The sequence below is a fragment of the Lycorma delicatula genome, chromosome 2, assembly GCF_047948215.1.
Source record: "Lycorma delicatula isolate Av1 chromosome 2, ASM4794821v1, whole genome shotgun sequence".
NCBI lineage: Eukaryota > Metazoa > Arthropoda > Insecta > Hemiptera > Fulgoridae > Lycorma > Lycorma delicatula.
The window spans coordinates 213,184,904-213,210,695 of NC_134456.1; the positions used below are offsets into that span (position 1 = coordinate 213,184,904).

Below are 25,792 nucleotides of genomic sequence, written 5' to 3' on the forward strand. Positions count from 1 at the left end.
ATCTTTGTTTATTATAACAAATATATTATGGCCAGGTGAAGGTAACTTGGAAGCGTTTTTCGTCCAGAAAAACAAAACATAACAAATTGAAATAAATTTTTTTCATTATTTGGTTCTTCCTCCCACAGAATTTTATCTTAAGTTCTATCTAATATATTACTAATACAACATTTTTTAAACTCTTGTCTAATGCTATCTGGTATTATAAAGTTCCATGACTTAATATTCCATTTGCATAATAAGCTCACAGAAATTTTTCTTTATTTCATCAGGAGTAGTTAGCTGATAACTGTTGTTTCACATCTGACAATTATAATTTTTTTAAGATTATTTTTAATCGGCACATTCATAAGTACTTCCAAAATCTGTAACTGTGATTTCATACTGTCAGGTATTATAACAAAATTTGTGTTAAGTTTTTTCTACTGATTTTACATTTTTGGTCAAATCACTCCTGAAGATATATATTAAATTAACAAGGATTCCTGTCTTCTAAGACCTACATTTATCGACCAGACTGTTTTAAGCCAATCTTCGATTAAAAACTCATCTATCGAATCTTTTTCATTAATCAGGTACTTTTATTATGGAAAGTAGTTATTAGTATAAATATAAACATAATTTATATTACTATAGATATAATTCCCCATCACAAGTACAGAAATGAAAATAAACTATGAAAAAACGTAAAAGCTTGATCAAATCCAAATGTAATTCATCAAACGAGTAATGTTTTTATTAAAAAAATCATTTAATTTTATTTTAAATGATTTGGTGATTTATTAATACATAATTTGACCCTTTCTTGTAAACCTTTACATGAAAACAATTAAGATGTCAGGTTTGAGAGATGGATATATAAGTAACTATTCATTTTTTTAGCAAAGTTTGCACATTTACAAATACAGAGTGATTTATGGGAAACGGACGGTTTTCAAATGAGCAGTACAAAGTTAATTTACAAAATAATATTATCTTATTGTTACACAAATAAAGGTCAAAACATACAATACTGATGTCAATCAGATATGTAATCTGATTCTTAATTAGTGTTATTTTGATAAATATTTTTTAAAAGTGGGAAATTAATAAGTTTCAGGTTTTGGTTATATCTCAAAATTCAAATTTATTCAAATTATTTTTACAAATAAATATACAATGTTTCATTCTCTGGATACATAGAGCAACATATAAGCTCCAGTGCCAATGGTAATAATACATTAATGAGTTAAAATATAGCCTATCGAAATACAATTAGTCATATTAATACAAGTGTAGTTCATATTAATATTCATTACATATAAGGCTGTGTGTGGTTTGATTCATCAACAGTAGTACAAAACCTTGATCATATTACAAATTTTGAACACAATTTTAAGTTTATTCAGTCTGTGTTAATCATTCTAATTTAGAAAACAAAACACTAGTGTTAGAATGCTGGCAACCCATTTCTTCACTTATTTACTGAGAGATAACATATTTTCAACATTTATATGTTTTATACTATTGTCTTACATATTATAAATTTTAGGTGCTAAATTGGTAATGATTTTCGAAACCATTTTTTAAATACGAGGTCTGTAAATAAAGTAATTAGACTAGTTGTTTAGCAGCCAAACTGGCAACAGTGTAAAATTACTAGTAAACATATGGTTATACGAACAGTGGTTGCTTTATTTTTAGCTGAGATGTAAACAAAGTTTTCGTGAAACGAATTTTTGTTGTGCGTTACAAAAATGAGTGATACTAATTATGAGCAAGTTTGTGCAATTAAGTTTTGTGTTAAACTCGGCGAGAATGCTACTGAAACATTTTCAAAATTGAAAAGGGCGTATGGAGATGACGCTCTGTCACAAGCCCAAGTTTTCAGTTGGTTTAAAGCATTTTCAAATGGCCGGGAATCAATTGCAGATGATCCACGCTGTGGAAAAGTGGAAAACTTAAAAAAAAAAAAATGTAACCGACCATCTGAAGGATATTCCGTTTTTTGAGTTCCAGCAGTGCTATGAACAGTGGAAACCCATTTGATGCATTGCGTGACTTCCCAACGGAACTATTTCAAAGGTGATAAGAGTTCATGTATAATTGGATTGTAAATAAAAAGTTTTTCTGAACCAATCTCATTACTTTATTTACAGACCTCGTACAGTCGAGATTTATATATTTTCTGCATCCATACTTCTTGTATTGCACATTATTTATTTTATCTTCTTTACAACTATTGAAAAATACTCTTAATATTGTGTATACATACAGATTCTTTACAGGTAAATAATTCAGTTTTTTGAAAACCTCAAGAGATGAGTTTGTAACTGCTTTTGAAAATCATAATTCTAATTATTCTTTTTTGTGCTATTTACGCACTTAAGTGAGATTTATAAGTGCCTGTCCAGTATTCAGTTCCAAATTCAAGTCTGGATTTAATAACCGCATTGTATATATAAACCAACCAATTTTATCTCAATAATGTCAATAACTTGTTAAATTTATGAGTATAATAATAATTCTTTCTTTAATTTTAATATATGAGGCTTCCAACTTAACTCAAAATCTATAATTAGGCCTAAATATTGAGTGGAAATTTCCTTATACATTCACATATACAAATAGTATTACACACAAATACAATAGTAATACAAATAGTATAAGCAGAAGTGTTTATGATACTTTACAAAGAATGTTATTCCTCCCTAACCAGGAAATTAATAAAAATTAGATCTGCTTGTGCCAAGAACTAATTAATTATTGTTGAACCGATATGTGATAACAATGAGATTTTCTTCTATCTGTATTTTTACATATTCCCACTTATTGCAGCTATATTCTACGGCAGTATCATCTGCCACAAAGACATTTCCCTCTGAAATTTTCATTTCATAAGTAATTAAAAACAGAACAATGGAGAGGACAGTACCCTATAGAGTAACATATGATAATAAAGTCGTCCCAAAAATTATCACCCTTTCTGACACATGGTACATAATTTGACAGATAAGTTACAAACCAGTTAACATGACACTCTTAATCCCTATTCTTTCAATTTTAGCTAGCAGGATTTTGTGATTAACTGTATCAAATGCTTTTTGTATGTTTTTATTATTTTGGATAGGACAGGGACCAAAGATATCAGTCTGTAGTTTTCCTCCGCTCTTGAATCACCTTTTTTTGAAAACCGGGATGACTGTAGACCTTATGAGCACTTGCAGGAAGATACCAGTTTCAAAACTTTTATTAATGATAAATTCCAATATATGCACATTATTTTTAACACATTTTTTTATAAAATTTGATGGTACTTATGCATTAACGCCACTGCAGCTACAGCTTTAAAAACAAAGTAGTCAATCGGATTTCGGTGGATTAACATTAATTGGATTTTGGTGCTATAACATTAAGGTTATATTGTTAATAAGTTGTAAATATTATGCACTTTTAATGTTAATTATATGAGGTTAGTGAGCGTAGGTTATATTTATTTAGGTTATTTTGATATACAAACGATTTGTCAGTACACGAAGTCAACATAATCTAAACTGCAGCTGTAGCTGCGGTAGCGTTAATACGTAAGTACCAATTTGATGGATGTATTATCATGATCCATTGATTTTTTTTATTTGTCAAGGATTGAATAACCCCTTCAATCTCTTTACTGGTCGGAGATATAGAAAAAGATCCGGTTTTATCTTGTTGCCAGCTATATAGTTATGATTTATTTATATTTCCATAAGTTTTAGATATTAAATTAACCTGGTATTCTCAGAAAATATTCACCAAATACATCAGCTTTATTCATAATTTCCTCTCTGTCCTTGTTTATTCTTTCAACCAAAAAAGTTGAAATTTGGCACAAATATTTGATGCTATATGTCCCAGTTTTGAGTTTTATCTTCAACCCTTTTTTTGTCTTCAGTCATTTGACAGGTTTGATGCAGCTCTCCAAGATTCTCTATATAGTGCTAGTAGTTTCATCTCGGTATACCCCCCACATGTTACATCCCTACCAATTTGTTTTACATATTCCAAACGTTGCCTACCTACACAATTTTTCCTTCTACCTGTCCCTCCAATATTAAAGCGACTATTCCAGGATGCCTTAATATGTGGCTTATAAGTCTGTCTCTTCTTGTAAGTATATTTTTCCAAATGCTTTTTTTCTTCATCTATTTTCCGATACACCTCATCATTTGTCACTTTATCCACCCATCTGATTTTTTGCATTCTCCTGGTAGCACCGCATTTCAAAAGCTTCTACTCTTTTCTTCTCAGGTACTCCGATCGTCCAAGTTTCACTTCCATATAAAGCGACGCGTCAAACGTATACTTCAAAAATCTTTTCCTGACGTTTAAATTAATTTTTGATGTAAAGAAATTATATTTCTAACTGAAGGCTTGTTTCGCCTGTGCTATTCTGCATTTTATATCACTCGTGCTTCGTCCATTTTTAGTAATTCTACTTTCCAAATAACAAAATTCTTCTACCTCCATAATCTTTTCTCTTCCTATTTTTACATTCAGTGATCCATCTTTGTTATTTCTACTACATTTCATTACTTTTGTTTTGTTCTTGTTTATTTTCACGTGATAGTTCTTGCGTAGGACTTCATCTATGCCGTTCATTGTTTCTTTTAAATCCTTTTTACTCTCAGCTAGAATTACTATATCATCAGAAAATCAAAAATACCATCTTTATCTTTTCACCTTGTACTGTTACTCCGAATCTAAATTGTTCTTTAACATCATTAACTGCTAGTTCTATGTAAAAATTAAAAAGTAATGGTGATAGGGAACATCCTTGTCAGACTCCCTTTCTTATTACGGCTTCTTTCCTTAAAAAAATATGGGCCATTGGGCCCATATCTTTCTTAATAAACTATAATTTTTCTTTTAGCGTTGTTGAATAATACTACACCAAATCAGGTCAACTTAGTGGAATAAATATTTACTTCAAAAATAAATAATTTACATAAAAATTTTTGATGTTCTACTGTATGCTAAATGTTGCATTTTAAGTTCTGAAAATCTGGCTGAATTTAGTATTAATGTAGACATGTTTTTTTTTTTTTTTTTATAAAGGGATATAAACAATTTAAAGAAAATGTTTTTGAATTTTTTTTTATTGTTTCCGATCCTTTATACTTTTTCAAGTTGTGACTGACATTAAAAGTGTTAATGTGAGGTAGCTGTTAAGCAAGGTTCCAAATTTATCACACATGAACTTTTTTTGCAGTTTTGGATCAAGTCTGCACCTTGTATGCCATCAACCAAACTAAGAAAAACATCATAATCTTCTGTATTAATTACTTAATAATCATTAATAACTTATAATGTATTTAATAATAATATACACAGTTTTTATTTATTTCGTGGTACTAAAAATTTTTTTTGATTTTTGCATCTTTAACAGCCAAGTAATATTAATATTTTCATTTAAAATTTTTGTTAAATATCATGGAAAATTTTACCTTTAAGGAAGTTCCAGGAAAGTTTTGCAATCCTTTACTGGTATTTTTTGTTAAGAATTAGATACATTTGGGATTGCAGCATTATAAATTTTGATAGCATATACAGATTGATTTTTTTTTGCATCTGTAAATCATGAATTAGAGTTTAACAGTAATTTTATTAACTTTTAATTTTTGAATTAGTTACAGATTTTATAATTTCTGATCCATTTGATGTTTGTAAAATTTGACATGATTTTGGTTCTATATATTATTAATTTTTCCATTTTTAGAACTCATTTTTGGTCTTTTATTTTAATATAAGTGCTTTTTATTTTATATTACTGTTGATCTGCTTATCAGAGTGGTAGTCATTGTCTTTCATCCAGAAATACTGGTTTCACATCTTGGTCATCCATGGAATTTTCTATTTGCTACTGTATTTTATATTGTACAGGGTTCAAAAGAGCTCTTATGAGAAAAAATATTGAGTTTGGGATGGAAAAGATGAACCTTATAGTTGTTATTAACATTCTCTGTGAAGTATCCTTTAATATATCTTCTTCCAATCTCTGTGGCAAAGTGATAGCATCTCAGCTTTTCATCTAGAAGTCCCAGATTTGAATCCCATCCAGACATAGCACTTTTTATGTGCGGCAAAATTTCCATTTTATATTTCTATGCGCAAGCTTCAACCTTATATGGTGAATTAACCATCCAAAAAAAAAAAATTGTGATCAGATTATTATCTGGCACCCAACAGTTATCAGTCGTGTAAACTAATATATGAGAAAATTTAAAATGTTAACTTATGTGTAGAGTTTATATTTATAAATTTGCAGTTTGCTAAAAACATTTAATAATTTAAATTATTAAATACATCCTGTAATTTTAGTATATCATATATTAATGGTAAATTGTTTAACAAAGTTATTGAATCGTGCCAAAATTATATCTGCAAAAATCCAATAATGGTGACATATATAAAATTAATTATAATGAATTTAAAGAAATATACATTGATAAAACTAACAGAAGATATTTAGAATATTTGAGAGCATACATAAATAAAAGAAACAATTTTTCAAATGTCGTTGATCGTCTCATTACACAAACCTACAATAACAAATTGCTTACAAATATAAACTTATTAATGAAAAGGTAAATTCTGATAATGACGATTGCTTTAAATTGGTACACCTGTGGTATGATAGTTAGTTGGCTTAGTTGTAAACATGACAGTTATCATTTTTAATTTATGACTAAGTAATACATTAGCATTTAAATAATTGATTATGAATCAGTGGGTTCAAAACATACTTATTATTCAAATTGGTAAGTGCACATTAAATTTATTAAAAATTTGGTATTTTTATTATGGTTTTTGTCTGTTATTATTAACATATATATGTGTGTCATTGTTTCAAAACGCCAAAAATTTTAATGTGAATGAAAAATAACGTGTTATAACAAAGTAATCATGATAGGCATTTTGAAACATGTGAGAGTAGAGAGTATTTTCTTACAGCTTTTAGGTAGATTTCATAAGAAAGCTACATATTGTAATGGGTAACATGATTTGACTTCCGGAAAATTTTGACATATTTTTGTTTTCACATCCCCAGACCCCAAAACCACCATCAGTTCCAAAGTTTATTTATATATATTTCACTTTCTTGTGGATGCGTTAACTGCCGTAATTTTGTACCAATCACGTTCAAATTGATACATTAAATATAACGACCCAAAATCTGGGTAGAGTTCAGATAGTAGGCAAAATCGGACCATGTGGGTGGAAATGGGGTGCTTTTTCAAGAAAACAAAATATTGCTATAACTTTCGTATTAAGTAAAATATTGAATTCATTTAAATTCCTATTATTTTTTGGATTGGGGCATAAAACTTATCTAAGTAGTTATTTGATATCACCAACTGTTGGCCCAGGGGTGGAAAAAATGGGATTTCAAAGACAAAAAAAAAATCATACCTCCCAGAGTATCGAATCGGCTGAAAGTGGTCGTTAGTCCTCTAAACATTACCTAAAACTTTTATCTGAAGCAATTTTTGATATGATCAACCGTTACAGCAAGAGATGGCCAAAATGTTACTGGAATTGTAAGAAGATGTGGCTTTTCGTATACTAAACATGTGAAAATTTTTTTCACATGCAACCATTGTCGTATTGAGTAAATTGGAAGTTTTTCTTAACTTTAAGGTGGAAATCTTTTTTATCCCCTACTTAGCACCGGTGAAATCTACCTCTGCTTTCTGGTATGCCGAAAGGAATTTTTTTTTTATTAATATTGTGTGGTATTATTGGATCATTTATTTTTGATGACTGCTTTATGGGAAATGTGTACATAAATTTCTTAGAAAATAATTTGCCATCTTGTTTAATAGATGTTCCAAAGCTAATGAGATAAGAAATTATTTTTGAACATGGTAGGACTCCTTATCATTTTTATCAAGAAGTAAGGAATTATTAGAAAATAAGATTTACTAACAACTCGATTGGAGGAAACAAACTAATTAATTAATTGGCCTCCTAAGTCACCTGACCTAATTCCAATGGGCTAACCAGATCCTTTATTTTAGGATCTGTGTAATCTTAAAATAAATCTTCTTTTCTAGTAACTAGAAAAGAAGATTTATTTAAAAGAACTTTCAACGCATTTGAAATTATCTAAAACAATTCTTAAACATCAGACTTAAACTCTCTACAAAAGTTTTATAAAATTCTATGTAAATTTAGCAAAGTTATATGTAAAAGCTTTAAATAATTGTGTTTTACAATAATTTTCTCAAATTATTAGAGATACAGTTTTTGAATGTATTTTTTTCTGATCAAAAACCTTATGAAACATCAAATTTATTTAATTTATGATAGAATGACTTTATTTTTACTTGGAACTGAAATCAAAATGAAATTTTTTGCAAGCTGTAATTTGAAAAATTAATATCTTCTTAACCTATTTGTTACTTTTTCTTTGTCTTGTGAAACAGTCTGATTATACATTGTTTCTAGATAGGATTAAATTAATTTGTTGCTTTACATTATTTTAGTTTTTTATGTACAGAGTGTTCAAAAAGTGACGTAACCTTAAGGAAAAATGTTTCCTTCTTTTTTGCATGTTTAATTGAGGAAAACTGTGGTACACAATGCAGCAGAGAATATTCATTGTCTCCCAGTTCTCAGTATGATGTGCCAGTTATACCCAGACCCGGAAAAGAATGCCACGAGACAGGGAATGCAGCCAAAAGTGGTTGGTTGACCAAAATTGTTAACACCAGAAAAGTTGATAACACACAAACTGCATATTCTGTTAATCCCAATAAGTCTGCGATGCCGATCTACCCAGTCTGGTCTCTCCATTGGTAGTGCCCACACGGCATTGGACAAGTGTTTAAAGATGCATCCGTACAGAATTTGTGTTCATGAGTTGTTACATGGAGACTCTGGAAAATGTGTAGCTTTCTGTCAATGGTCCATTCATTTTTAATGCCAGACAAGGAAGAATTCGATGATTGATTTTTGCCTGATGAGGCATGGTTCCACCTTGATGGATACGTGAATGCACAAATTCTAGCATTTGGGGTACCAAAATCCACATCAGCTACACGAGTCTCCCCTGCATGGATAAAAAGTATGTTTTTGGTATGCGATATCATGTAGACAAATCTTCATGACATTCTTTCATGGTATAGTGAATTGTGAGTGCTACATACAGATAGTGCAACGATTTGTAACACTATACCTGCAGACCGACTAGAGTACTTGTGGTTTCAGCAGAACAATGCTATGGCTCATACAGCCAACAACAATATGGCTTTCTTGGATCAGTGTTTTTATAGACGAGCAGTTTTGAATGGGTTGCGACTCAGTCTCCTGATTTATCCTGACTTTTTCTTGTAGGGATACCTTGAAGATGCCACTTCACAACCTCTCATCCTCACACCATTCCCAAATTGCACAGCGAAATTGAACCATGTGTTGTGAGTATTTCTTATGAGGTTGTTTTTTTTAAAATTATAGTTTGTTTTCTATGGTATTGTGAATTTTTTAATTTAATTGATTTTTTCCTCAACAAACATTAAAACATGTGTTTAAGAACGTGCAATGTCGTATTCAATTATGTAAATTGCATAATTGAGGCCACTTTCAACAACTATTGTAACTTACTCATTTTCCCATAAGATTGCATCTCTTTTGAACACTCTTTAGTTGTAATGCGTGTAAAGCATCTGATGTGCAAAAGACACTAGTAAACATTACTTTTTGTAAGAGTTAATGATGTTTATTGTTTAGCATATTTCTTTGGTGAACTGACTGAAGATCTGATTTATAGAGCAAAACCCCTTATATTTCAGGATTTGCCCTCTGATTTGCTGATTTGCAGCAGTATTTTTGCTTCAGTGAATAATATAATGGTAAACAACTTATCTCCTTTCATTAGTAAACCTAACATAGAATGTTTGTTTGTAATGTCTTTACCAGTTTCACCAATGACTTTTATTTTATGTCACATCATCTTTAACTTTATTGTTTGTGAAATTTGTATGCATCAAATAAACAAAAACATATTTATTTAAATGAAGATATATTAATTTTAAGAATAAATAATATTTATTAATAAATATATTTTTTTTTCTAGGTGATCCGAAATACAGAATACCTAGGTTAGATCCATTGGTTATTGAACAAATTAAAATTGACCAAGGAACAAAACAAGTAGGTCTTTCTCTGGAACTCAATAAATGTGAAATGCATGGATTACAACACACAAAATTTGTAAAAGCGAAGTGAGTTTTTAAAAAATTAATTATTATATTTTTAATTTATTCATTATCTTGGATTATTCACTCCATACAAATTTTAGCTTTTCATTAACAGCTGTATCATCTCTTGTTGGTTGTTAGCCAAAAGTAAAATTTAACAGCATTGTATACTGAATCGTAAGTGAAATGCCAGTATTTTCTTTGTCAACTTTTAAATCAAATCATCTGTTATTATTGAGAGCCAGGTGTTACATTCTTCATCATGAACATTTGTCACCCTATTTGAAATGAACAGCACCACTGTCTTACTTTACTATGTCATAATATTTAGCCCGTGAATTTCAACCGCAGAATTGTTTTTTTGCCATAAAAAATCAGATTTCTCCTCGTACTTCACATTTTGTGGGATCATGAATTGCAGCACTCATTATTAATGGATGAATATAAACAAAAATATAACTTAAACTATTGTCCTAACAGCTGACTGTTGATTGAAATAACTGAGCTACGCGAGCACCATCTGTTTACATTGCATATATAGGTGGCAAATTCAAAACTGACGTTACTTTAAAAACACACCATTTATGTTAATTCAAAATTTGAATATGTTTTTGGATACCCTAAAATACCCTACTTTTATATACCCTTCTGTGTTTTGCAGTTTGCTGAAATGAGAATCTCTAGTTACAGTTCAACAGGCGTTCCATAGAAAGTTTAATTTTCTTTCTCCGAATGACAATGACATTCATCAGAGGCATAATTGGTTTAAATTAAGCACATAAGTGCTTACATTTGTGTTCATACCATTTACAGTTTTTATAGCTTTGAAGCCTATTAATTATGCTGTGCAAGCCGACTTTGCAACTGAAATGTTACTGCATAAAGATGATGATATTCTGATCAAATTGTGTTTGGTAATAATCTAACTTATCTATATACCTAAAATTTATCCCCAGTACCACAATCTTTTAAGGAAGCTAGGATCACCATGGTACTCACCAATATGTCCTATGCAACAAAAAAATAAATTTCAATTTCAAAACGCAACGAATGGTGTCTTAATGGCTCCCACATATTACATGTTGTGGGAGAAGAATTTTTAAAGTCTATTGTTACTGGCAGAGGGACTTGGATCCAGTATGACAATCCAGAAACCAAAGAACAGTCTAAGCAGTGAATGCACACTTCTTCAAACAAGCCAAAAAAGAGCGATTTAGAACAAACAAAGAGGTATGCTGTCGTCCGGTGTCATTTTGATTCAAGACAATGCATGACTGTACTGTGCAATGCGACGCAAGACCTTTCAAACAATACAAGTGGAAAATTTTTGACCGTCCACCACAGAGTCCAGACCTAGCAATTAGCGATTTTTACCTCTTTCAATAATTGAAGGCGTGGTTGGGCGGACTACACTTTGCCAACAATGAAGAACTCCAGAAGGCTGTCAAGACATACCTTACCTCACTGGCGGCAAACTTCTTTGAAGGGGCATTGGGAAGTGACAATACGACAAATAACTCAGTCGTTTTGATCATTATGTAAAAAAAAAAAGAAAAAAAAAAGAGTTAATTGCTACTAACTTTTAGTAATAAAATCATTTTGTTATCTCAGTGTGCCTTTATTTATAGCCCATCAGAGATTAAAAAGAAACAGCCCTTGTAAAATGCTTAATAAATTTTGTAAAAGTAAAAATTTGATCAAACAAATAATTACAAAGATAAAAAGGTTAGTGAAGGTGATTTCAACATTTTTTATTTTATAGAACAAGACGCTAGTCTTAGATTTGCCAAATTTAATTAAAGTAGGTTTACCTGTTTCTTAGAATAATCTTTTTGTTAATCACAAATGGCGTCCAGAAGGAAAACAAAGCAAAACAGGACTTATGTCAGTATGAATGTTTTTGCTCATTTTGATGTCCTGAATCGGTTCTTGAAGTTCAGCTAATAACATCCCAGAACACTCCGTATAATTATAGATTCAAAGTAGGAAAACAATCACCACTAGTTTATTTTATTCTGCTAACTTTTGTGGCAGAATGATAACATCTGAGCATCTTTTCAAACCAAAGGGTCTTGGGTTCAAATCCTGGTCAGGCATGGCATTTTTCATGGTTTATAAAGTTTGTTTTCTACATTCCCATTCAGATGCAACTTATATACCGATTAATTATTTTAAAAAATCCTGACAGGGGAGCAAGTTATGAATATGTAGCTGATTTTTCTATTGTAATTGATACATAATAATAGATTGTACAAATCAAATCAGGAATGAGTAATATTCCACATATAAAAATAAATTATCCCAGGCATTTGCGTGGAAGGATCAAGAGAAACTATAATAAAAGCTTGATCAGAGAGTGCCATCACATAATTATAAAAATAAAAAATTGTTTTATTTTTAAATCCTCTTTCAATTTTGATAACTGCCCATATAGCTTTAGATTCATTGTTAGAATTACATATGTTAATTATCTTTATATATATATATTTCTTGTGTGCGTGTGTATGAAAGTTAACTCCTCCTAAACGGCTGGACTGATTTTGATGAAATTTTGTGTGTGTGTTCAAGGGGATTCGAGAATGATTTAGATTCACAATTTGGTCCACTGGAAAATGTTTTTTTAATTAATTTTTTATTTATAAGTAGTTGTTGATTTTGGAATGTTTTACATTGGATCCGGCAGACTGCACTACCATCGCAGTATCGAATATTCAATAATATTCTATTTTAATTTTAGTTTGTCCCGACAGTCGGTGCTGCGATCAAATTGAGAAAAATATTTCGTTTTTGTGTTATTATTGTGTTACAAAAAATCGCGAGAAAACAGTTTTTTAATAAATAAGAGACTAATAAATCAGCTGGAAATGTAAACAAAGGAAAACCAATCAGATGAATGCAAGATGGCCGCTGTCTAACACAACGACCAATCACAAAGAGCCCGTATGACCGTTGCCAATGTAAACAAAATCACAACTGATTAAGTAACAAATAGGCAGCACTGCGATCACGTTTAGAATTGTGTGCGTATTGAGAAATATTATATTATTATTTATTGAAATAATGTTTTAAAGTGTAATTAAAAAATATACATTGTGCAAATTTGTAAGGTACAGTATTGAAGTGAAATGTTTTTTTAATTTATTTATGTGTTGATCCTGGGATGGTTAAGGTTCACAATTGGGTCTGGTAGGCCGAGCTGCGATCGTGTTTTAGAAGTTTTTTTTTTTAATTTTTGGTTTATCAGTCAAACCCGCTAGTTGGTGCTGCGATCGGATTCTAGGAATTTTTTTTATTTTGTTGCTTTTTCACATATCAGTTACTTGCGTCATAGCTTAGTGTTGTTCTTACATTAAAATTCGTATTTAGAGATTAGTTTGAATTTAATCCGATAGGTAGTGCTGTTCTGACAATTGGATTTATTTACATTCTGAATTTTATAAAGTTAATGGTGAAATTTTATAAGGTTCCGTAATGTTTTGTAAGTTTCTTAATGTTCAGTATTAATCGTAATGATTTTGCAGCCACAACACTTTTCGTTAAAAAATTATTTTCCACCGAATACTGTGATTAGAGAGTGGTGTGAATTAAATCCGATAGGTAGTGCTGTTGTTTTGCCATTTGGATTTATTTACATTCTGACTTTTATAAAGGGTTAAGCTAATGTTCAGTTTTTTAAGGTTTTATGAAACTTTCAATTGTTGTCATTTAATCTATATGTATACTCAGATCTAGTAATAGCGAAGCATTGCAGAGTCTGCTAGTATTGAGCGCTTATTGAGAATATTATATTATATTATTATTTATTGAAATAACGTTTAATTAATAATAAAGTTTAATTAAAAAATGTACATTGTGCAAATTTGTAAGGTGCAGTATTGAAGTGAGTATTTTACATGAATTTTAATGATTTATACTCGTGCATTCAATAACAATCAACTTAACCTACAAATTTAAATTGTCAGTTCTCATTTGATTCTATGCAACTTATGAAGTATTGAACGGCTCTTTGAAAATAAAAATTTAAGTTTGTAAAATAAATTATAACATTTATAAAATTAAAATATAAGTTACTTATAATATAGTTTAAAGTATATTTAAAAAATTGAATTTATAATGTTTTAGCTGATTAATTTTATAAAAAGTTTTCTAAAATTATTTTTAATTTACAATTATCTAAAATTTGGTAAAATAGATGTTAAAATAAAGAATGAAAAAAATGATTAACGATTAATGATTTTAACGTAGTTAAAATTTCTACTAAAATTTTAACTACGTTGCTTTTTTACAGTGCTTTAATTTTTTTATTAATTGATTAATTAATAAAAGCTGTTACATGGTTGTTATGAAACATCAAAATTATTAAATAAAAAAAAAATATGTAGGTGGTACTTTTTTAGAATGGTGTTAAGTGAAAATTAGTAGTAATGTGGATGAAAATGTATTAATTACACTAATTATTAATTTTACGACGTTTCGATTTTTTAATTTAATTTTCATCGGACATCTGAATATTTTGTGAAAAATAAATATTAACCATACTACACATAATTAATCAATAAACCCATTACAATAATACAACAATCACAAACTGATAATATCATACTAATAGTCATTTTAATGAAATTTAGAACATTCCTGCTAATTTTAACTTAATTAAGTTACTTATATTTATGTGTGTGCATTTATTACAGAATAATGCCGCGTCAGGAAACGTCTGTCGGGTCCGCTAGTCACAATATAAACTTTCAGCATTATAAATAACTTTAGGATAAACTTGTTTGTAATTTTTCCAATAATTCTGGAGTTGCCTGACAAAATCATTGAATGAGTTTTTAAAAAAAGGTTCACGTTGTTGAATCGATAAGTTTTTTAAATTAAGCATTTGTTAGATTAATACTCATAAATAATATTTTTATTGTAAAAGTAATATTTGTTAAACATTCTTTTTTTTACAGTGTTGATATTAAAAAAAGCCACTGTCAATGGGGCTTTTTTCTGGATAGATTGGTTATACTTTGTAAATATAATGTATCTGGACAAGTTCTTGTTTTACCAATAACTGGTTATGGTGATGCAAATATTACTGTCAGTAAGTATTTTTGTGTATTTAAATTTAATTTTACAAGTGTTTTTTTGTGTTTGGACTTGCTAAAGATCATACATGTTTTAGTCCTGATTTCTTTCTTTTCCTAAAATTTTCTCTCCTTTTTTGGCCCACCGCCGTAAATATTTCCATTCTCTGGAAATTTAGATTCAAAATAGTTTTTTTTCAAAGATTGTTTGTTGAAAACTATTCATTCGGAAATATTTAATAATTTTGGATTATTTCAATTCGAACGAGTTTATTTTGGGTTTACTTTTTTCAAAAAATTTAAATACAGAGAGATCCAAATGTTGTGCACATCAAAATTAAAGGATCTATAACTAGTAGTATAGTTGAAAAAGTTCTCTTGGCTACTGCAAGATAGCATCACGGGTATTAACAACAACAAACCAGATGCCATTGTGATGTGTATTGATCACACAATACTTGCAATAGTGCTTTGTTGATCTGGTAAACATGTCATTTTCTCAAGGGCAATGAATTTTCGTTGTTGAACATATTTTTTTCTGGTTGTTCTTATGCACATGTTGTAGATGAATTTTGTGGGAAATATCCGAGAATGTGACAGTGCCTAAAGTTCAACCATAACGAGATTAATCGTTCATTTTAGAGAATGTAGATCAGTTGCAGACAAGAAGAGAACCGGGTAGACCATCCGTTTTGATTGATGCTAAGCCGGCAGAGGTTAAGAATGTGATACAGTGTTCGCTTTCAAAAAGCTTGAGGAGACTAAAAGCGTACGCTCAGATTTCATATGGAACTGCTCAGAGAGCAATGAAGCGGTTATGCTTTTGTGCATATCATGTTCACAGTGTTCAGAAATTGAAGAAGCCGGATAAAGAAAAGCACATAGTATACTGTACATGGTTTCAGTCATTTGTTGACAACCATGGAATTGCAGAGCTTGACTGTGTTTTCTTCACTGATGAACTGTGGTTTCAAAAATTCGATGGTGAACATCAAATGTTTGACTTCTTTTCTCATTGTATAGTCTACTTTTTCAAAATATTGGTAAATTTCTTCCCATTTTTGTAATTTATAAATATTATTTTCATGTTTTGGGCTATGGATTCTTTGTAAATTTTTTTTCAGTTTTTACTATATCTTTTCATGAGAAATTGTGTAGGCCTTCTGCACTATATAACATTTCCAGTAAAACTATGGTTTTGTAATGTCTTAATTTATCGTTTTTGTCAGTTAAAAACCCAGTAAAACAAAGATCGATAAAAATACATTTCCTGTTGAAGTAAAGTTTTATTTGTATAGAGTATATCTTTTTTTTTAAATTGCCTAGTGCATATATAAGCAGTCTGGATAGTTAGAAATCCAGAAAATCTGCTTTCAGATAATAATCACCATCCTGTTTATTTTACATTGTAACATTCAGTAAATCTTTCAAATATTTCCTTAGTGCCTAAAAACAGTGATATCAAGTAACAAAAAAATATTTCTCATTGTTATAAAAACATAATTTATATATCATTGGAAAACGGAAGTTTTAAATTACATTTAGAACCAAAAAATCTGAAAATCAGTAATTTTCATCTTTTCAATCTCTTTCTTTTTCCTGTTTAGCTTACGGTTTACCTTTCAGATAATACTTCAGAGGATAAAGTGTGTGAGAGTAAATGAAGTATAGTCTTGTACAGTCTCAGTTCGACCATTCCTGAGATGTGTGGTAAATTGAAACCCAACCATCAAAGACCACCGGTATCCACGATCTAGTATACCGGGAATGCACGGTGAGCTGATGCATTGTCATGGAGGATGACCCAATCCTCGTCTAGCTAGAGTGTATGTAAAACCTTTTCTTCTACATATTGAAGGAGACTTTTATAGTATTCATGGTTGACTGTCTGTCCCCTATGGACAAACTCGTGATGCACAGTACTTGTAGAATTGAAGAAAACCATCAGCATTGTCTTCACATTTGACTGATTTTATTACGGTTTTTCATTCTTGGTGAACTGGGGCTCTTCCACTGCGATGATTGTGCTTTTGTTTCTGGGTCAATTTGAGCTTGATTAATCGGTTCTTGGGACACTTTGAGTCGATGTTGTTCCTACTGGTCTAACTACAGTTTCAATATGAATTTCTCAGACGCTTGATTCGTGTTCAAATCTTCAGTTAAAATTGACTGAACCATGTAGAAATTTACATTCAGTTCATCAGCCATCTGCCTAATTGTAAGACTAGGGTCAGAGCATACTAAATCATGAATGTTTGCAATGTTTTTGTTGATTTTTTAAAGTGGAAGGCAGACTGTACTAGGGGTCATCTTCGATTGATTCGCAGCCATCTTTGAAATTGTTGAACCAGATAGAAACATTTGACTGATTCTAACATTTACCTCCAAAAGCTATTTTGTAAGAGTTTATAAATTTCTGAACCTGATTTCTTACATTTCAAACAAAATTTGACACAAACTCGTTATTCTGTTTTTTATTCATTTTGTGAAATCAAAAATCTGCGAAGAACCAAAAGTAGGTCTTCATTCAACAGAATGTTACTGTTTACTGATTAAAGATATTGCAGTGAACTTTTCAGGACGTTTCAAGGACAAAATAGGCTTTCCTTTCCATACCTGTGGCAAACTTACCCTATCCTGTTGAGCAATGATGTCACTTGTCTTAAAACTTTCCTGTTATGCTTTGTATATGTTGAGTTCTATGTGAGAATTCTAATTCTCCTCTACTGTCATCATACCTCTCCATCATTCAATATCTGTGTAAGCCGAACATAAAATTTGAAAATACTGGAGACAATGGAGATGTTTCATGTTCAAGAAGAAGTAGAATTAGTTTCACTTTAGAAAACAAACAATTAGTTGTAGTGACATTAGTAAAGACTGCTTAATCATCAATCAGAAAGTTTTCCTTTATAGGCTAAAATATAAGTGTTAGAAATCAACCAGGTTACATCATTTACTTCATAAAGATATTTTGATGTGTGTAATTTTATGAGGAATCTCACAAATGATTTATTGTTGTTCTAGCATAGTGATTTAGCTGATTAAGTATGGCGTAATGCTTGAAATGAAATGGCATGGTAAGTCATTTATTTCTGTTTATTAATCTGATAATATCCTCACATAATTATGGAGAAAAAATTTAATGCATTCAAATTTATAGTTTGGTGTATGGGGTCACAAAAATAAACGTTTTGGGACCTTATTTTTTTGACTGATATCTAACAGGTTATTGATATCTTGTTATGTTGTAAAATCTCATTATTCCATACATCTTAAACAACCCTATGTGTAATATAAATCCATACATTTGACGTGAAGATGGGGTATCTCCTCTTACTTTGCTCTCATCTTAGAGACTACTTAAACAAATTCTTATCAGATAGGATTCTAAGGAATAATTGAACGCCTACCATGTTCGTGTAATGATTTCACGGGTTGTGATATTTTTTTCCTCAACAGTGATATGGCATTTTCTTAAAACTGAAATGACTCTCAGCACCTCAAATTCTAGGTTGAAAACTCAATTGATTTTTATAAATTGAAACAAAACTTTTGTGGAAAAAATATATAATTCAGTGGTAAAACAATGCTAAAAATGCATTAGGGCTTTGAGCACTTCCTCTACGTATATTAGCCGTGTAATAATAAAATGCTTTTTTTTATTGCCTGTTTTCTTATCAGCAATTGCTAAAACTTAGCTAACTTTATTATTAACTGGATAGACAATGCTGTCATTTTACAGTAACAATAAGTAAGAATTAAAATACATTTCATGACTATGAATGCTAAATACTAGAACTTGTGAGACATATTTTTTGTGCTAAAATGAATTAAGCGTTGGGAAACTACTTCCTTCCTCACTTTATATAGTAGCCTAACTTTACTTGCTATTCAATTTTCGGGTGACTATTATTTACACAAATTTATAAGGATTAAGCAGAAATATATAAAAAGGTTTTTATCAAGTGGTAACATTAAATTTTTCAATTAATCAGGTACATATTGTCAATAGTTACAAATGTAAATGAGAAGACCAGTTACATATGATACAAGTATGGGGAAAAAATTAAAGCTTCTTTTGTTAAAGATGACTTCACTTGGATTCAAGAAATATAAAAATATATCAAATAATTAATTATACGTTAAATAATTAATATAGATTTTAATTACTACTATTCTTCTATTTTATAATTAATTATGCAGTGGTTTGTTATGCTGGTGTAATGAAAGTTTTACCATTGTTTCTCACGATCTATCCAGGCAAAATCCTGTGGAGTAGTTCTGCTTATTTATATTCGTCGAATAATATATTTACCTTTTCCTTATGTGATCTATACACAATGGGATTCCCAAAAAAATATGAACTATTTTCTGTACACAAGCAAATTGGCAATGCTGTCCTCTCCCGCAGGATACATTTACTAACACTCTCCTTGCTGAATTGTCCAGGTAGCGTTCATGTGAAACCATCATAGCGGACAGAGTGATTGTGTTTTCTTAAGCCCGTCCCAATGCCCTTGGCGATTTTGCAGTGCAAACTTTAAGGAGCAACGTGTCATCAGATTCTGTTTCCAACAATAGAAACGGTTTCAATGCTTTGGGAAGTTTATTGGAAGGAAGCTCTAAGGCAGGCAAGAATTTAAGAGCGGTTTGCTTGGTTCAGAAGTGGCCAAATGTCACTTGAAGATGAATTCTGTTCGGGTCACCCCTCAATGTCCAGAACAAATGAAATGTTCAAAAAATGCACGATGCCGTGTTTGATTATCGCAGAACAATCGACGTATTGGAGGAAATAAATGGAATTTCGTGGAGTTCATGCCAAAGAATCCTAACTGAAGATTTGAACGTGAGACATGTCACAGCAGAGTTTGTTCCACGACTGCTTTCCAATGACCAGAGTGAGAACCGTCGTTCCAGTTGAAAGAACAGGCACAAATTGACTCGGTTTTATTTGTCTTAAGTCATAATAGAGGATGAATGTTGACGTTGAAACAAAACAGCAGTCCAGCCAGTGGAAGACAGCTTCATCACCCGAACCACAAAAAGCATGGCGAGTGAAATCAAATTTGAATTCCATGATGTTTTGTTTTTCAGACGTCAGAGGAGTCGCTCATATTGAATTTGTTCTTCAGGACACCACAGTCAACCAAAATTTCTATCTGTAAGTGCTGAAGCGATTGCATGAGGCGCTGAGAAAAAAACCATCTGACTTGTGATGATTGGGGGACCGGCTGCTTCATCTTGACATTGCGCCTGCCTATACAGCATTGCCTAACCTTGCGTTTTACTTGCCTAACCTAGCCCTCTGTGACTTCTTATTACTCCCAAAAATGAAGAAAAACCTAAAGGAAACTGTTTTCAGAATGTAGAAAAGGTTAAGAAAAGATTGCTAGAGGTGATTAACAGCATTAGTTCAGAAGATTATAAAACCATTGGGACAAGTGCATATCATCTAATGGATAATATTTTGAAGGGGATTGATGTTTTCAAGATGTAAAAAAAAAAATTAAATAAATAATTCTGGTTTTTTGGATACCCATTGTGATATGCATTACTATGTACTGATCCAGAATAAAAGATCTGTTTTATTTACCTAAACATTATTATTTTTTTTTATTTTTAATTAGGTAATGTTACATTCAGTTATATATATGATTGGAAGCTTGAAAAGAAGTCAAATGGTTTAGAATATGTGGTCGTTACGCATAATGAAATGCCTTTTGAAGTCGGTGATATGAAGATAAAGCTACAGAATTTATTTAATGGTGATAGATTACTGGGTAAGTTCATTACGTGTTATTTAATTAAGCATTATAGTAATAATTTTTTTTAATGATAAAAACTTTTAAATTAAGAAATAAAAATTAAAACTAAATAAGCATAAAAAAATATTTTCGATAAATAATGAATTTTCTGTTTTGTTTTATTAGCTTCTTTTTTCAGCTTTCAAATCAAAAAATTTCATAGCGATTTCAATATTTTTGATACTGGTTCTTAATTCTTCATTATGTTTTAGTCTCTATAATGCAAGCCATTGTGTAAAATGAAAATAAAAATAAAAGTTAATCACTTTTTTGTGCGTTGTATCTTCCTTCAGTTGAACTAAAAGATCCAGAAGAATAATATTATTATATCGGTTTCCAAAACATCTAACTATATACAAAATAAATCATACACAGTCATCTTGTTCCTGAAAATAAATCATAGCGACAAATTTAATATAAGGTAAATTTAATACCTTACTTAAAAAAAACCCTTCGTAATAAATTCTAATTAGGTCCTATATAAGATTCATTTAAATTATTAAAATATATTATTGTTAAAGTATGGAAACTTTAAATATCTTTTCGATCATTAAACATAATGAAATAATATTTACAAGAATAATATTTAGCAAATGTTCTTACCTTCTACTATTTGATATGAATCCACCATAGATGGAAGGAGAAATTCAAAAATTCTAAATAGAAAGAAAGAATTGTGACACAACATTTTAAAAGGTGTTAAAAAACAAAAATTTTAATGTAAAAAGCTTTGTACTCTAATAACCAAAATAGTAAACATTTAATGTTTTTCAGTTTTTTCAAAAATGGTCTACAGTACGTCTTTAATAATTGTTTAATAATAAACAAAAAAAAATTTAGCAGATATTTGTAGCTCAAAATAACATATTTTTTGATATGAGACTATTACTTTGAGGATGTTACTGTACACCAATTTTTTTCTATTCTGTTATACTTTGTTCTGAAACTATCACTGTTAGAAATTTCACATTGTACATCTGTGTAAGCAATTTTTTTTCTGTGTGTAAACCCTGTAGTCAAAATAACTTTTTGTTAATGGTCATGTAGGAAACCACAATCACCATTATTTCAGGTTAGTGGCCACTTTTTATCGTTGAAACAATATAATTTCAACTGTAGATATCTTATCCTTGTTTTTTCATCATCTTGCTCATAAAGTACAGGTTGGCACAGAGAAAGAGAAAAATTTTAAATAATTAAAAAAAAACAAACTGAAGTTACTAACCTTTACTTGATGTTGAAAATACATTTGGAGCATGAAATGATCCCAACATTTTGGTTTAGTTAAAAAATATTTACTTGAATCGCAATACAGAAAAGTAAAATTCAACATGTTTACTGTATACCTAGAAATTATGTTCAGCTTATCACGTGTTCAATATGACGATCATCACATCTAGCAACTTCTTCAACACAAACTCCTATATTAATAACTTGATGACACATATGCTTAGTTATCTCGTTGCATGTTTCAATGATAAGCTCTCGCAGTTTCATCGCTGTACCAGGATGTTTAGGGAATATTTTTTCCTTTAGAAATCCTCAAAGTAAATAATCACACGGATTGAAATCAGGACTGTTCAGGGGCCAGTTTCATCCACATGCAAAACGATTAGGAAATCGGTTTGAACATTTGTGTTAAAAGTTTCATGCAGAAAGTCTAAAACATTAGCTGTGTACGATCTGACTCCATCCTGCATGAACTGCTTGTTTTCTAATCAAAACACTTTTGCAAGAAGCAAAAGGAACAAAGTTATTATGCAGCATGTTTAAATAACATTACTGTTCACTGTCCGAAAAAGAATGGCCCTATTACCCCGTAACTTGAGATTGCGGTCCATACTCTAATTATTGGAGCATAATGCACCATTTCATGAAGCACGTGTGGATTTTCAGAAGCCCAAAAACGCACTTTTTGTTTATTCCTACGTGAAATACATACATACATTGTCTACATGAAATTGTGGCTCATCTGAAAACCAAAGGTTGTTCAACAATATGTCTTGGTACTCAGCCCGTTCAGTGAATGTCACCTTTGAATGTTTGTTGTAAAATGTTAATTTAGGCAAAACTGTTATTTTTTATGGATTCAAATGCAAATCGATTCTTAAAATTTGCTGCACAGATCGCCTAGAAATCCCAACTCATGCTGCTGCTTTTCTTGTTGATTTTCCCAGACTCCTCAGCAATGCTGCTATGAAGCTGCAACATTCTGTAGAGAACTAACATAGGCAGCCTGTTTGCACTTACTCTCAAATACTGAGCCGTCACTATTAAATTTTTTGTAAAGTCTATGTATTGTTTTAAATGAGGACGACTACCAAGTTGGAAAAGGGGAACCAAACTATCTGTGTAAGCACCACATTTTTCATTTCATTTAAAAAAAAAACAATCTGTATGAGCTGTTCAACAGTCAGTCTTCCTTTGTCAGCCATCTGGGAACAGTACACAAATAGTGCGCTTGGAAAGCAAAGTAACTAATATTCATGGAATGCTGTCACTTCTACCAATATAAGACATTAATTATTAACCTAAACAATTATTGCCAAAACAAATGTGGGATCATTTTGTGCACCAGGCTGTATTTTCTACAAGAGTGAAAATTTCAATATACATTACTTTTTAAAAATTATAAATTACTTCACTTAAGTGCTGTCCATTTTTGCATACACATTTAGTAAGTTGATTCTGAAAATTTTTCTTAGCACAACGTAAGATTTTGGTGATTTCCGCCTTAATCTTTGTTTTGAGCTGGGCGAAGTTTCGTGGCCTAGTCTGGTACAACACTCTTCAGATATCCCCATAAAAAGAAGTCGCAGAAAGGTCTGTAGACCGCGGGGCGGCTAAGTGATATTAGCAATCTTTGAAAATTATGTGATCCCCAAACAAACGTCCATTGCTGCCGTAGACTGTCTAGCAGAGTGTGAGGTGGCTCCATCCTGTTAAAACCAGGTTTGCCGAAGGTCAGGATTTGGAAGAGAATGAAGCCTAGGACCAAAATATGTCGACATAATGTTGAGACGTCACAGCGACGGCAGAGCACCTTTCATCTTCAAAAAAGTAAGGGCCTGTCAGCCCACGGCACAAAACTGCACACCATATAGCAAGTTTAGCACCGTGTAACAGATGCTAGTGAACCTAGCAAGCAGGGTTTGTTTGTACCAAGTAATGAAAGTTCTGCTTATTTATGCATCCACTTAAGTGAAAATGGGCTTCATTTGATATCCAAAGATTTTCAATAAAGTTAGCATTCTCATTGATTTTAGACAACAGTTTTTCACAAAATTGCAGATGCAATATACAGTTGTGTTAGTTCTTTGACGTCTTAACAATGAGTTTTTTGACAATTTTAATCTTGTAAAGATGAAATTTCAGGTTATGGAGTATTTGCACGCTCTGACGTCCAAGTTCCAATGACGAGGAAATTCTTATCACTACAATTTCCATGGCATCAATGTTTTCTGGCGTACGTACAGACACACACCCAATAGGTTAATTTTTCAAAGCTGAAACAGTCTCATCAAAGTTACGTACCCAAGTTTTGATTTCATGTGAAGAAGAAGCTTGACCATGGGGTGGGATCTGTTAATGTTGCCAAAACATTCTTGTGCAGCTGTCACACTGGCACCATGTCAGTAAAACGCCCTTATGGCAATCGCATGCTCTACACCATTACACTGTTTCATCATAACTAAATGTCCATTACTGCTCTACATTTTAACATCTTTCTCCTACTTACGGTACACCTACTGGGATGCCAATATAAAATTCAAAATTTCCCGTTTCTCTGTGTCACTCTGTATAATGTTTGAGATTGTCTGAGATTAGAGAGTTTTTTCATATATATTATTTTAAGAAACTGAGATTGAAATAAAATCTATTATATATGTTATAGAAATACTGTTTGTCATTCATTTTAAATAAAATTTGTTGTAATGTGATGTATACTTTAAAATTTAATACCAGAGTGAAATCGGTTACTATTTGTTGTTGTTTTTATTTTAGGTGATAATATGAATAGATTTTTAAATGAAAATTGGCAAGAAATTATGAAAGAATTGGGGCCTGCCATGGCAGAAACACTTGGAGAAATATTTAGAAGGACGTTAACATCAATGGCAGAAGTTGTTCCTTTTAAAAATATATTCCCTAAGGAATAAAATAAATATTTGTATTTTTTTATTATTAATTTTATTTTTATTTTATGTGTAATTAAGTGTGTTCAGAGATAAATTTTAAATTTGTATGTATGAATGTTTGTATGAAAATCATCCATATTTTTATGTACACAATTAAGCTCTCTAATATATGTATATATCTATTAAAAAATTGTTATTTTTTATTATGGTGTATTAAAAGAGGACCTATATCCATTGATCATGTTTCATGTGATGAAGTGTTTTTTTTTTAAATTATTTTTCCAAAAAGAAATTTTGTTATTACTGTTCTTATTAGAGACAATTAATAAAAATAACTGTTTTAGTGATGACTGAAACGCATTTATTTTTAATATAAATACTGCAGTTAAATGAATTAACGCTAATGATGTGTAAGCTAAAATACCAGTGGCAATATCTCTGGAGCCATTCATGACAAATGATATTTTTTCTAGTACTGGCCTTCCAGTTTTTTTATGGTGCATTCATAGTTCTTTTAGAGCTCTGGCATGACTGTCTGCAACTCAGTCTTGCATAGC

General features: G+C 30.8%; 1 protein-coding gene across 2 annotated transcripts; it reads left to right on the forward strand.

Annotated features, from left to right (window-relative positions):
- Positions 1-1,524: 1,524 nt before the first annotated feature.
- On the forward strand, positions 1,525-25,438 carry LOC142320361 (protein takeout-like). 2 transcript variants are annotated; one of them, XM_075358070.1, is made up of 5 exons: positions 1,525-1,542; positions 10,094-10,241; positions 15,173-15,306; positions 20,920-21,072; positions 25,102-25,431. In XM_075358070.1, the coding sequence occupies exons 2-5, from the start codon at positions 10,204-10,206 to the stop codon at positions 25,254-25,256; spliced, it is 480 nt and encodes a 159-aa protein (XP_075214185.1). In that variant the 5' UTR covers positions 1,525-1,542; positions 10,094-10,203; the 3' UTR covers positions 25,257-25,431. The 2 variants fall into 2 exon arrangements, with proteins under 2 accessions (XP_075214185.1, XP_075214184.1); XM_075358069.1 differs by lacking the exon at positions 1,525-1,542 and adding an exon at positions 1,693-2,064 and having other exon boundaries at positions 25,102-25,438.
- The last annotated feature ends 354 nt before the right edge of the window (positions 25,439-25,792 follow it).